At 40.3% G+C, this 14,923-nt stretch overlaps 1 protein-coding gene and 1 pseudogene across 2 annotated transcripts in view; both read left to right on the top strand.

Moving 5' to 3' along the window:
• Positions 1-14,923, top strand: part of IL13RA1 (interleukin 13 receptor subunit alpha 1) — a 66,132-nt gene that overhangs the window by 37,760 nt on the left and 13,449 nt on the right. For both annotated transcript variants that reach the window (XM_033201970.1, XM_033201971.1), the window contains exons 7-10: positions 1,247-1,294; positions 1,561-1,693; positions 8,619-8,715; positions 11,267-11,351. In XM_033201970.1, the coding sequence (XP_033057861.1) occupies positions 1,247-1,294; positions 1,561-1,693; positions 8,619-8,715; positions 11,267-11,351 (363 nt within the window). The remainder of the gene's footprint in view (positions 1-1,246; positions 1,295-1,560; positions 1,694-8,618; positions 8,716-11,266; positions 11,352-14,923) is intronic.
• On the top strand, positions 2,182-6,486 carry LOC117078388 (annotated as a pseudogene).

The following is a 14,923-nucleotide window of genomic DNA, read 5'->3' as shown; positions in this document are numbered from 1 at the left end:
TGGTACAGATGGGGTTTCACCATGTTAGCCAGGCTCCTGGCTCTAGAACTCCTGGCCTCATGTGATCCACCCTCAGCCTCCCAAAGTGCTTGGATTACAGGCGTGAGCCACTGTGTCTGGCCCAGAATGTACTTTTTTGTGTTTGCCCTTTTTTTCACTCAACATTATGTTTATGAGATTCACCAGTGTTGTTTCTTATAGCTGTAGATGGTATGTTCTCATTACATTCATTCCACTGTGTGAATATACCATACTTTATCTATTATCCCATTGATGGACATTTGGATAGTTTCCAATTTGGTTTTATGAATGGAGTTTTATGAACATTCACATACTTGTCTCTTGGTACACATGTGCGTACATTTGTGTGGGGCATTTATATAGGCATACATGGGTCATAAGGTTACATATGATTATCTCTAACAGATAATAACAGTTTTCCTAGATGGTTGTGTCAGTTTACACTACTAAGCAGAAATTGTGAGTTCTAGATGCTTCATATCCTCTCACAACACTTGTTGTTGTCAGGTAAGTGTGTGTATTGTTATCTTGTGGATTTAATTTGCATTTTTCTCATGACCAGTGATGTTGAACACTTTTTCAGATGTTTATTCGCAACTTGCTTATCCTCTTGTAAAGTGCCTGTTCAAGTCTTTTGCCAGTTTTTTTTTTTTTAATTGGGTTTTCTGTCTTTGCCTTATTAGTTAATAGGGTAAGAAAAAATATATATGCAAGTCCTTTGTCAGAAATTGCAAATATGTTCTCACACTCTATGCATTGCCTGTTTATTTCCCTAATAAGGTGTCATTTGATCAACAAAAGTTTTTAATTTTAATATAGATGACTTTATTTAAAAATTCCCTTTATGGTTAATATGGGAGGTTTTTTTGGTTTTGTTTAAGAAATAGTTCCCTTCTTCAAGGTCATTAAGATATTCTATGTTTTCATCTAAAAGCTTGCTATAGTTATGTATTTATTAATTTATTTTATCTTACACATTTAAATCTGCAGTATATCAGAAACTGATTTTGTGAATAGTGCGAGGTAGGGGGTCAAGAATCTTTTTTTTTCCATATGCATATGTAGTTGACCCAGCACCATTTATTAAAGACCAACCTTTTTTCACTGTACTTGATCATCTTTTAATAGGATAAAAGGAAAGCTTGTTAGAAATGACTAAGTGATGGAAAATGGGTTTTTAAACATTTAGAACTCATTAGTTTGTTTATTTATTTTTATTTTCAAGGTCCAAGAGGCTAAATGTCAGAATCCAGAATTTGAGAGAAATGTGGAGGTCAGTAAATTCAACATTAGCTATTTGGGCTTAGACTTAGAGCAGTTGGGGGTGGAGCGTAGCATAAATCTGAGCTGCTTTGAGAAAAACAAATTACTTTGTTCCGTGAGTTATTGCCAATTTTTTTGAAGAGTCAAAAATAATTTGAATTGCAATCCAAGTCTTAATCATAGACAGAATTTGGCAGATAATTATATTATGATTCAATAACAGTGAAAAAGAATAAGCTGGTAATATTCCTTGTGTATTTTTATTTTATGCCTAAGAATACATCTTGTTTCATGGTCCCTGGTGTTCTTCCTGATACCTTGAACACAGTCAGAATAAGAGTCAAAACAAATAAGTTATGCTATGAGGATGACAAACTCTGGAGTAATTGGAGCCAAGAAATGAGTATAGGTAAGAGTACATATTTTTTATTAAAATGTAAAACATTGATGCATAAAAACTAAGCTGAAGCAGAAAATAGACCGGGGAAAGGGGCTGTCATGCTCTCTTAATGTCAGGAAAAGAGTACTTACAATTGAAATTTATTTTCTTTTTAATCACTTTCAAATCACCCAGGATTAATTTACGTATACAGTTTTTTAGAAAACCATGATCCAAATGATTTTGTGTTCTTCTCTATCTCATTTCCGTTTTTATTAACAAACTGAACAAAAATATAGAAAGCAGGCATAGGCTGCACACAGTGACTCACGCCTGTGATCCCAGCACTTTGAGAGGCTGAGGCGGGAGGATCACTTGAGCCCAGGAGTTGGAGACCAGCCTGAGCAACATGGTGAAACCCCGTCTCTACAAAATATACAAAAATTAACCGGATATGGTGGTGCACGCTTGTGGTCTTGGCTACCCAAGAGGCTGAGATGGGAAGATCTCTTGAGCCTGGGAGGAGGAGGTTGCAGTAAGCCTAGATTGTACCACTGCCCTCCAGCCTGGGTGACAGAGTAAGACCCTGTCTCAAGAAAAAAAAAAAAAAAGAAAAAAAAAGGCAGGCATAATCAAATCTACACATTGTACAGTACTAGAGACTGTCCTACAAGTGGTTGGCAGAAACAAGAGTGGAGCCATTTAATAGAGAGAAACCTGTATCTAAGTTTGAAAAAAAAAAAATCATTATTAATTGAAAGGCTGAGCAAGCTAGGCTCAAGTACGGGACTGGAAAGACCTGTGCTTTATGGATGTGTGTGTGGTGGGGTGGGATACAGGGCTTTATATGGCTGTAAGTGCAATGTGACTCAACATTGTAACCTTAAATGTGTCAAAAAGGCATATACAATCTTAGGAGTGATAAGTGGAGCACCCAGAAAGGAATGCTGCAGGTTGGGGTACAGAGCTAGGGCCACATCAGAATTGTGCAGTATTCCATTCCAAGGCAAACATTAAAGGAGTTGCCTTGGCAGACCAGAATCTATCTTTGAAAGGGTAATCAGGATGTTGAAGAATCTCAAAACTTGGCAAGGAACAACTGGTAAAGTAACTTTGAGGAGTCATGAGTGCTGATTTCTAATATTGGAGGTATTGTCAGGTACAAGAAGGAATAGGCTTTACTTTTTATGTCTCCAACGGGCAACACAGAACCAACTTAAGAACTTTTTAAACACTGTATATGAGTCAAACAGGTTGTTGAGGTAGCCCATTCCCTATTAATTGAGAAGCTCAACAAGTTATGTGCCAGGCATGGTTGTATTAGTTTATTTATTGCTGCATAACAAATTACTCCAAAGTTTAATGGCTTAAACCAACATACCTTTATCATCTCACAGTTTCGGTAAGTCAGGAGTCTAGCCACAGCTTAACTGGAGGTCTCATGAGGTTGTAGTCAGGCTGCAATGAGAACTGAAATCTGTCTGAAGGCTTGACTGGGGACAGAGAATCCATTTCCAAGTTCACTCATATAGTTGTTGGAAAGCCTCAGTACCTCACTGGTTGCTGGATGGAGGCTGTCACAAGTTGAATTGTATCTCCCAAAAAGATATATTCGTAGGTTTCAACCCCTGGTAAATGTGAATGTAACCTTATTTGGAAATAGGATTTTTGCAGATATAATCAAGTGAGGATGAGGTCATGCTGGATTAAAGTGGACCCTTCATCTAATGCCTAGTATACTTATAAAAAGAGCAGCCATACAGAGCACAGAGACACACAGACACACAGGGAAGAAAGCCATGTGAAGGTGGAGGCAGAGATTGCAGAGATGCAGCTGCAACCAAGGAACACCAAGGATTCCAGGAGCTACCAGAAGCTAGGAAGAGGCAAGGAGGGATTCTTCTCTAGAGCCCTCAGAGGGAGCATAGCCCTGCTGACACCTTCATTTTGGACTTCTGCCCTCCAAAACTGTGAGATACTACATTTCTGTTGTTTTAAGCCATTCAGTTTGTGGTAATTTGCTTCCCTTAGTTCCTTGCCACTTGGACCTCCCCATAGAGCTAATTCCTGACATGGAAACTGGCTTTCCCAAGTGAGTAATCCAGGCAAGAAACAGTGTGAGAGAACACCCAATATGGGAACCATGGTCTTTTATAATCTAACCTTAGAAATGACATCCCATTACTGCTACTGTTCCGTTTTTCTAGAAGTGAGTCAGTTAGTCTAGCCCACGCTCAAGGAGAGGGGATTACACCAGGGTATGAATATCAGGAGGCAGGAATCATGTGGAGAAATCTTAGTGACTACCTAAAACAATGGTGCCAGGCCTTGATGATGCTTTCTAGATGTTCATGACCTAGTGGAAAAAATGAATTTGTATGTAGACAAACGATATTCTATATGTTAGGTGTAGCAAAGCAGGCTTTGGAATTGCACAGTGTAACTGGAATTTGAGGCCTGATGCCATTATTTACTAAATCCTTCTGGATGACTTACTAAACCTCTCTGAGCTTTATCTTTCTCATCTGCTTAAATGAGAGATAATGCTATCATTATCGCATATATATGAGATAAGCATGCAAAACCATCCAGTATGGTATCAGACGTATGGTAGGTGCATATTTAAGAATAATAGTAGTTGTTGTTAGGATTATTTTAGGTATTTTGGTAGTGGTAAGTAACCAGTAAAATATGTAGTCACTGTTAATGAGATGACATATTTAATATAGCATCTTTGTTAATAGTGTTTAAAACTAGTTAAGATCTTCCGATTTACCTGAGCGGGCGGGGAAACCCGTCCCATGAGGATCCCCTGGGCTCGCCCAGTGCACAGGGGAGGCGTCCCGTGGCTGGGCCCCTCTCGGTCAGCCCATGTAGCCGCCATGACCTGGAGCACCACAGTCGGGGGCGCCCACCAGCTCAACACCACCACATTCACGCGGCAGCGCTTCCCAGCCTGGCAACCGCTGCTGTTGGCCAGCATTACGCTGCAGCTCTCCTACGTGGGCCTGGCCTTCTTCAGCCTGGACCTCTATTACTCCTCCAACAGCATCAAGGAGCTGGAGTACAACTACACTGGCAGCCCGGGCACCAGCAACTGCTCGGTGTGTGCTGCGGCTGGCCAGGGCTGCGCGCCATCGCCCACCTGCTCATGCGCCTGGTACTTCTCACTGCCTGAGCTCATCCAGGGCCCCGTGTACCCCTACTACGTGCTGACCAACTTCTACCAAAACAACCGGTAGTATGGAGTGTCCATGACAACGCGCAGCTGAGCAGGCCGCCCAGCACGCTGCACCACCCGGTCAATGAGTGCACCCACTGCGCCGCCTGCCCATTGCGCACCCTGCAGCATCATTACCAACAGCCTCTTCAACGACTCCTCCTCACTGTGACACCAGCGCCGGCTGGCGGGCCTTACGTGGAGGTGCCGCACTACTGCACTGCACCTGCATCGCCTGATAGACCAACAACTATCCCATCAAGTTTTGCAACCTGCCACTGGTCAACGGCAGCCTGGCACTGGCCTTGCATGGCACGGCACTCCCGCCCAGCTGGCACCGGCTGGTCTACGATGAGCTCAGCCCCATCCCCAACAACACCAGCTTCATCAACCAAGACTTCGTGGTGTGGATGCGCATGGCAGCGCTGCCCTCATTCCGCAAGCTGTATGCACACATCCGCCAGGGCAACTACTCAGCTGGGCTACTGCGGAGTGTCTACTGTGTCAGCATCACCTACAACTACCCGGTGCGTGCGTTTGGCGGCCACAAGCTCCGCATCTTCAACAGCATCTTGTGGATGGGTGGCAGGAACCCCTTCCTGGGCATCGCCTACCTGGTCATCAGCTCCTCTGCCTCCTCACCGGCTTTGTCATGCTGGTCATCTACATTTGCTACGAGGACCAACCAGAACGATGACGACAATGGGGAGGAGGGGTGATTCCAGCCTTCCAACGACCCTTCCTGCTTCTTGCCAAAACTGTTGCAAGCTTCTTTCAGCCTCCCCCCTTTGCCCCTCATCCTATTCCAACCTCTCCTCACTTTTCCTCCCTTTGTGAATGAGGGTGCCAGAGGAGGGAATTACCCGCTTACTCTTGGGGCTGCTAAACCTTGTTGCCTGGTGGCGGAGGGTTGACTGCAGAGTGAAACATCCTTGCAAAGTCTCCCCACCTCCTTCATGATACTGAGTTGCCATGTTAGGTTCTCCAAGTCTGAGAGTGGAAAGGATCCCTATAGAGACTCATTTTCAACCCCTACCAGAGGAAGAGATTGAGAGACCTAGCAACATGAAATAACTCAATCAAGATCAGGCAGCTGGCAAGTGGTTCCTGACGCTAAGGCTAGGGCTTTTGCCACTACAGTACAGTGGTTTTCTTTTCTTTGTGGGGAGCGTGGGTTGGGATGGAGAGAGACCTACAAATTATCTGCAGAGGCATGGAGGGGTGTGGGAGAACATATTTGTTAAATATGCGGATAGATGAGGAGGCACCAACCCGAGATTCTGACACAATAATGCTGGGGTGAGATGCTTGAAACTGTGTTTTAACAAACTCCTCTGGAGATTCTCATATTCTCTCAAATTTGAAAATCACTACCCTGAACCAGGTTGGGCCTGAAGCAGTCACCTGAGTCCAGTTTTTCAGATAGTAATTTGTTCCCAGGGACAGTGACACCATAATGTTACAGGTTTGGTCTGGCACTCTGCCTTAAATATAGTACGCTCTAATGACTTGTGGAATGAATTTTTAAAAAATCACTATCTCTGGGCTGGGTGCTGTGGCTCATGCCTGTAATCCCATCACTTTGGGAGGCTGAGGTGGGTGGATTACTTGAGGTCAGGAGTTCAAGACCACTCTGGCCAACATGGTGAAACCCTGTCTCTACTGAAATATAAAAATAAGCTGGGCATGGTGGCAGACGCCTCTAGTTCTAGCTCCCAGGAGGCTGAGGCAGGAGAATCGCTTGAACCTGGGAGGCGGAAGTTGCAGTGAGCCGAGATTGCGCCCCTGCATTCCAGCCTGGGAGACAGGGTGAGACTGACTCTGTCTCAAAAAAATTAAATTAAAAAAAATCACTATCTCTGGAAAACTAGTTGGTGTACAGATTTGTAGGACAGGGTTTGTGTTGATTTATTTGATATTTTAGTATAAAAGTGAACAGGCAAACTTTACCAATACTGTGTAGAAACTTGAAAATGAGAGGCCAGTTTGTACATTTCAGAGGGAATGCTTTAACTGTAGAATCAGATAGCTGGAAGGGATCTTTGAGGGAAAGTACTTTCCCTAGTCACATCTATGTCTCCTGGCTCAGTCTTCTTCGTCATTTAATTGTGTGTGTGGGTGTGTGCACGCGCGCATGTGCGCACTTACAAAGGGCTTCATTCATACCTTTTCTCTTGGATCTGGAAACAAAATTTTATGTTTTCCAATGAGATACATTTGTTTGTAGTAATCATATTTGAATCAATACTAAGGCATATATAGTTTTATATGTAAACTAGAATCTTAAAATTATTTGAATCTTTGAGATAATGTTAAAAGTCTTAGCTAAAATCATTCCATTGATTTTATCTATTGACTAATATCAATGTTTAAAGTTCTAAGAAGGAATATTTTTATTTAAAAAAATCTTTCATGGCAAAATAGCTTAAAAGAACTTTAAAAAAAACCCTTTGTGATACGTTACCAGTTTATTTGCTAAAAGCAGTTATTTGGTATTTGTCAGACAGAATTATTCAGTGCCTGCTGTCTATTATAACTATTTTCCAGTTACTACTAATTCGTTTATACTCCTTCCTTTAAAGCAGTGCAAGATCTTGAAGTTTTTTTTTAATCAGTTAAGAAATATCGAATTGTGTTGAATAGCTTACATAGTTTAGTCTGTTCTAGTTCTTTGAAAGTTACTGAACAATGGACAATGTGCATGTCACTGACATCTGTCTCAGATCTTCTGGGACAATCATGATTTAAGACATTCTATCCCATTATTACATATACCAAAAAAAAAACTTGGATAATTCCAATGTGTTGGCTTTCCAACTCCTGAACACTACACAATTTTATTATCAGTTTTTGAATAGTGATTTTAGGCTATGAAAACATTATTATATGTACATAGAGAAATTTTCATTTGTTATGAATGTTTGAGCTCACTAGCCCAGCCCTCCTCTATTTTGAATAAGAGAGTTTACTACATTTTTTTACTATGTAGTTGAAAACAACATGTATTTTGTCATTTTTAGAATGGTTAGTCTATTTCTATAAAATTTTAAATGAGGCTGGGCACAGTAGCTCATACCTGTAATCCCAGCACTTTGTGAGGCCGAGGCGGGCAGATCACTTGAGGTCAAGAGTTTGAGACCAGCCTGGCCAAAATAGGGAAACCCCGTCTCTACTAAAAATATAAAAATTAACTAGGTGTGGTGGTGTGCGCCTGTAGTCCCAGCTACTCGGGAGACTGAGGCAGGAGAATCGCTTGAACCGTGGAGGCAGAGGTTGCAGTGAGCTGAGATCGTGCTCTTGCACTCTAGCCTGGATGACAGAGTGAGAGACTCTGTCTCAAAAAAAAACAAAACAAACGAAAGTTTAAATGAGACTATCAATTTTAAGGGATTCTGATTCAGATTAAATTAATCAATATGGTTCCAGGCCCTAGTCTCTGAGTTTTTGAAAGAGAATAAAGCTTATATTTGTCTTTTTAAAAATACCCTGATTTCAGGTAATCTTCTAGGTATTTGTTCACCCAGGGAAGTTCAGGCACCAGAGGAGGACTTTTTTTTTTTTAAAAAAAACTATTAATTTAACAGAAGATAAGATAATTTAAGAGTTTGGGAAAATAGGTTGGGGGAGGGAGCAGAAATATTTGTGATCTTACTAGCTAATGGAATTGCTGCTTGATTTATTACTAAAAGGGTTTTATTTCTCAAGTCTTTCTTCTGTTTGCTTTTCATTCTTCAGGTAAGAAGCGCAATTCCACACTCTACATAATCATGTTACTCATTGTTCCAGTCATCGTCGCAGGTGCAATCATAGTACTTCTGCTTTACCTAAAAAGGTAAGGTAGCTGCCCAGGCAGGTTTTGCAGTTTCTGATAGCCTGTTTGCTATGGTTATTACTCTTAGTGCTTGTGTTTTATGTCTGCCCAGTGTATTAGAAGCATGTTGCCTGTAAGTGGCTTTTGGGAGCATGACGTGACAAGGAAGTATTACTGTGCCCACTTTCTTTTTTCTTTTCTTTTCTTTTCTCTTCTTTCTTTTCTTTCTTTCTTTCTTTTTTTTTTTTTTTCCCTGAGATGGAGTCTCTGTTGCCCAGGCTGGAGTGAAGTGCAGTGGTGTGTGATCTTGGCTCACTGCAGCCTCCACCTCCTGGGTTCAAGCATTTCTGCTGCCTCAGCCTCCCGAGTAGCTGGGATTAGAGGTGTCCACCATCATGCCCAGCTAATTTTTTGTGTTTTTAGTAGACAGGGTTTCACTATGTTGGCCAGACTGGTCTCAAATTTCTGACCTCAAGTGATCCACCCTCCTCAGCCTCCCAAAGTGCTGGTATTACAGGCATGAGCCGCTACACCTGGCCACTATGCCCACTTCCTAATGAAAAATGTGTTGGATTAGTTTTCCAGGGCTCCCTGCTCAAGCACGGCTCCCTTTGCATGTGTTTAGGATTGTTGAATAGGTCCTATGTTCACTTAATACTCTTTCAAATACCTAATCTCTCAAGTTAGTCAGTAGTTTTTGGAATGAAGTTTTAGAAATGGAGACCATTACTAATAAAATGACTGTCTAGTATTAATACAAAGCAGGCTACTACTTAATATTGTGGGAAAGAAAACTTTATCAAGTTGTCATGAATGTATGGTATCCATTCCTTGAGAATGTATTATTTTCTCTATCTCATTATAGGACTGTTATTTGCTCTTGCAGTAAATAACTAAGGTTGGAATAAGGTTATTAAGCTAGATCCAGAACCAATATTTTATCATTATTTCAACATTGATTCCATATATATATATATAATATATATAGAGAGAGAGAGAGAGAGAGAGAGAGAGAGAGAGAGAGAGAGAGAGAGAGAGAGAGCGCGCCTATTTGTGAACCAGGCAGTGTTCTAAGTGCTAAAGTTACAGCAGTAAACAGGACAAAGTCCCCATTTACATTCTAGAGGGAAAGATACACACACGCACATATACACAGACACACAAAATAAATAATAAATACTATGATTTCACAAAGAAGTATAATTGACAGTAGTGGGGTACGGCTAGGAGGTGCATTTTACGTAGGATGGCCAGAGGACTTCTCTCTGAGAAAGTGACATTTAAGGAGAGACTCCCAATAATATAAAGGAGTGAGTCATTCAGATATTCAAGGAAAGAGCACTCCAGGCCACGGGAACAGCAAATGCCAAGTCCCCAGGCTGAAATGCACTTGGTTTGCTTGGCTGGAGTGGAGAGTGCAAGGTAGAGAGTAGCAGCGAGTGAGGACAGAGGTTGGCCAACCAGATCACGCAGGCCATAGCAAGGAACTGGGATTTTATTCTAAGCATGATGAGGAGCACTGGAGAGTTTTGAGCAGAGTTGGCACATGATCTGAATTACTGTCATAAAGATCATTGTAGTTGCTGAGTGAAGAACTGACTTGGGCAAAAGTGGAGGCAGATGGAGTAGTTCGGAGGAATTGCAGTGTTTTGGCAGAAAGATGAGGATGACCTATACAAGGGGGTTAGCAATGGAGATAGCAAGAAGTGGTCAGAAATAGTATATATTTTGAGAGTAGAATTGATAAGACTTGCTGATAGCTGCCTGTCTGTGGAGGTATGAGGGTAATTGAGGATTCAGAGATACCTCTTAGATTTTTGGCTTGAGCAACTGAGTGAATGCTGGTGCCATTTACTGAGACAGAGAAGACTGTGAGGAAAGCTGGGTTTGAGGAAAGATAAGGACTTCAGTTTTGCACATGTTAAGTTTCAGATGCTTGTTAGATATCCAAATAAAGATGTTAAATAAGCGATTGTGTGCATGAATCTGGAGTGAAGGGAGGGGCCTGAGCTGGAAATCTAATTTTGGGAATCCTCGGCATGTGAATGGATTTAAGCCCAAAGACTGAAGGGAGTGCTCATAAAGTGAATGAAATAGCCAAGAAGACAAAAGACTGAATCCTGGGGGCACATCCATGGACACTTACTGGGAGATGGAGGCAAGCCCATTAAGGGCGCTATAAGATTGGAAAATGGAGAGAAGTCGGAAGAAAAAAGAAACAGGAATGTATCCTGTTCTCAGAAGATTATTTTTTTTTCAAAATTATATACAGCAAGTGCCCATCTGGTCTATAAAAGTAGAGCAGCATTATTATTTAGATGATAGGGTATAAGTAATTCACTTATTCTGATGGCCCCTGTGCTCCACCTATGGGCAAGAGTGGAACTTAATGACCTTAGAACATTGATTTTTGTGTACCCTATTTTAGAAATTTCTTCACAACTGCCTTGTCAATAAAGATGACTTGTGTACCATGTCTTTGGTCTATGCCTTCTTTTAATATGGTGGTATTTATGTGGGACACTCCTATGGACTGGAAGGTTTGAATCAAAATGTCTCTGTTTTCTTAAAGGCTCAAGATCATTATATTCCCTCCAATTCCTGATCCTGGCAAGATTTTTAAAGAAATGTTTGGAGACCAGAATGATGATACTCTGGTAAGAACATTTCATGGGGCTTAAAATCGTTTTTTTTTTTTTTTTCTTGGAAGCTATGGGATTTTTAAAAATATGGTAAAGTATCCATAACATAAATTTATTATTTTAAGCATTTTTAAGTATACAGGCTGGGTATGGCGGCTCACGCTGTAATCCCAACACTTTGGGAGGCTGAGGCAGGAGGATCACTTGAGCCCAGCAGTTTGAGACCAGCCTGGACAGCATGCCACTGCACCCAGCTAATTTCTATATTTTTTTGCAAGATCCCATTTCTACAAAATATATAAAAATTAGCGGGTGCAGCAGCATGCACCTGTAGTCCCAGCTACTTAGGAGATTGAGGTGGGAGGATCCCTTGAGTCCAGGAGTTCAAGGTTGCAGTGAGCCATGATCATGCCACTGCATCCCAGCCTGAGTGACAGAGCGAGAATCTCTTAAAAAAATAAAATAAATAAAAAATAAAAGAGTATACAGTTTAGTGTCATTAAATGCATTTATAAGTTGTGCAACCATCACCATTATCTCTTTCCAGAACTTTTTCGTCATCCCAAATAGAAACTGTGCCTGTTAAACAATAATTCCCCATCCCCTCATTCCTCCCACCCCTGGTAAGCCTCTATTCTACTTTTTGTCTCTATGAATTGAATATTCTGGGTACCTCCTATATGTGAAATCATACAATATTTGTCCTTTTGTGTCCGGCTTATTTCATTTACCATAATGTTTTTAAGGTTCATTCATGTTGTAGCATGTATCAGAATTTCATTTTGAAATTGGTTCTTCTAAAGTACATTTATTTTTAAAAACTTGAAGAAGAGCTGATTTAAAATATAGTATCTGAGGCCAAGCATACCAGTGAAGAAGTCTTCAGAATACTTTGCTCATCTTATATGACTGGACTCCATTCTCTCTCTGGTTAGGGGACATATTTTATCAAAACATGCAGGAGGGAAGGCCTCCTTTATAAAGCTAGCCTAATGAGCAGGCCTTCTGACTCTTGGATAATTTAAAAAAACTTGATGTGGGGATATATAAACATAGGGTAAGCAATTGAAATGCATTGTGTTCATGTTGTTTCTTGGAAAGGAGACAAGAGACATAGAAATGGAGCAGCCCTACCCCAACTGTTATAGTTGGTTTCCTGCAGACTCTCATGCTAGAATTTGTGGCTAGAAAACTTAAGACATTATGGGAACAAAAGGGTTTGAGGCTTCTGTGATAAATCCAACTAAAGTTAGATTTCAACTTTATCATCCACCCTACTGAAATACTAAAAACACTAGTGAAATAAATATTATTATCATTATGTGTATCTTAAAGGAATAATAACAAGCATAGGGCAGTTAATTTAGGGAAGTAGTACTGCATAGTAGATAATAGCTTGATTTCTGGAGTCAGATTGTCTGGATTCATATCCCTGCTGTGTCATTACCATCTTTTTGACCTTGGATAATTTTCTTAGCTTCTCTGTGACTCAATTTTTTCATTAGTAAAACGGAGGTAACAATAGCACCTGCCTCATAATGTTGTTATGTGGATTAAATTAATTTAATACCAACAGGTGATTAAATGGAAACTGCTTAGCCTACCTGGTACATTGTAAGTGCTTAATAAGTGTTAGTGATTAGTATTACTATTGATGATAATTTATTTTTATCTTTAATTCCCAAATAATTATTGTAATAATGGGTGATTCTCAATGGTAGTGATGATATTTGGTTAGGGAAGGAAGGCAGAGAGGCAGATATGCTATCAGAGGAGGATTCATTTGGATCACTTTTTCACCAGGTCATCTTCACAGGCAGTAGATAACTCTGCCAGACCCTGGAGTCAGGGCATGTAGATCCAGAAGTTAGGTACCTGATAAGGATATTGTATGCCGTATCTGGAGCGAGTATGATACCTATGGTTCTCCAACTTCAGTTGAGTCACAATCAACTGGAGTACTTATAAGAAATACAGATTTCTGCACCCTACTTCCAATCCCCTGACCTGACCTGATTTGGCAGGTCAGGGATGAGTTCTAGGACTCTGCATATTTAACAGAAGCCCACAGATGATCCATGTCCTGCTAAGAGAGTCTGTTGATCACACTTTGAAAATCACTGATAAAGATATTTACCCCTGTGTCTTACATCATTTCACCAGCTGTGATAGATGCTGGAGGTTGGGAATTGTACTCTAACAACTTTAACCAGCTATTGAAAGTCTGCTATGTGTCAGACTATGTATTAAGTGCTTTGCCTATATTACCTTATTGAATCTTCATAACCACCCTATGGAGAAGATGCTGTTGGTATTATTTTACAGATGAGGAAATGGAGCCCCAATGAGGTTAAACAATTTAGTTGCAGTCACACAGCCAGTTGGTGGTAAGGTAGAATTTGACCCAGGGCTGTCTTATGCTAGACTTCTCTTGGTCTTTCTACTAGGCTGCGTTGCCTCTTGTAAGATAGAATGCTTGTCCTGAAGAACCTCACCATCTTCTAAGACGTCTGTATGACAGAAGCAGAGGATTGGGATAGGGGATTTCTGAGAAAAAGATTTGGGGTTATATTATGAATAGCTTTAAATGGGAAGATATTGGCATGTCTTGTATATATTAATGGCACTTTTCATGCACTGCTGGTGGGCCTGTAAAATGAAGATATCCTTTCTGGAGGGCAAACTGGTAAAATGTAACAGGAATCTTTGAGCCTATGATTATACTGTTAGGAACCAATTTGAGGAAATAATCCAACAGTGGCACAAGAGTGGTCAATGCAGCATTTGCTTTTAACATGAAAAATTAGAAACCAGTGAAACATAACAATCGAGAATTAGTTTAAAAAAATTAAAATTAGGTTTTCAAAGCATTTAATGTTATAACAAAATACTCAAGATACAGGAGTAAGAAACAGACTATAAACATGTATATTACAATCATAATTTTTATTAAAAATGCTTTAATATATACATAGAATGAGGAGAAGGAAATGGGTCTGAATGAATGATCATTTCTAGGCAAAGGGACTGTGGGTAACTGATATTATTCTCTCTCTACCTTTCTAAAATTTCCGGATTGCCTATAGTGAGCATGTACTACTTTTATAATAAAAGAAACCAAAGAAACCCTGTACAAGTCATTAAGGGAAAAAGAAAATGTTGTAGTCATCCAGGTCCGAGAGATAATAGGAACTTGAACTTAGGTGGTAGCAGAGGAGATTGACGTAAGAGACATTATTAAAGGAAATCAACTCATTATGATTTGGTGAGTCTGTGTGGGTGATGAGAGGTAGGGAGAGTAAAAAATAATTTCAAGTTTTCAAGTCTGAGTAATAGAGTGGATGATGGTGACATTGACAGCAAAATCAGATCAATTATCTTTCTCAGAGATGGGAAAATTGCTTTTTTCAATTTGCTGTCTAGAGGATAATATGTTGTTTCTGTCCCGATGAGTCAGATAATTCTGTAATTTGGTGACGCAGGTATACTGACAATATGGGCCATTAAAAGCACAAGGTATTTTTGTTTTGTCCATTGCAGACCATTAAACAAAATCAGTTCTTTAAAACTAAAAGTATAATAAAAAT

The sequence above is a fragment of the Trachypithecus francoisi genome, unplaced genomic scaffold (genome assembly GCF_009764315.1).
Source record: "Trachypithecus francoisi isolate TF-2019V2 unplaced genomic scaffold, Tfra_2.0 Lachesis_group6, whole genome shotgun sequence".
NCBI classification, from domain to species: Eukaryota; Metazoa; Chordata; class Mammalia; order Primates; family Cercopithecidae; genus Trachypithecus; species Trachypithecus francoisi.
The sequence above is the reverse complement of the archived record's forward strand: the minus strand, read 5'-3'. Positions and strand labels throughout refer to the sequence as shown.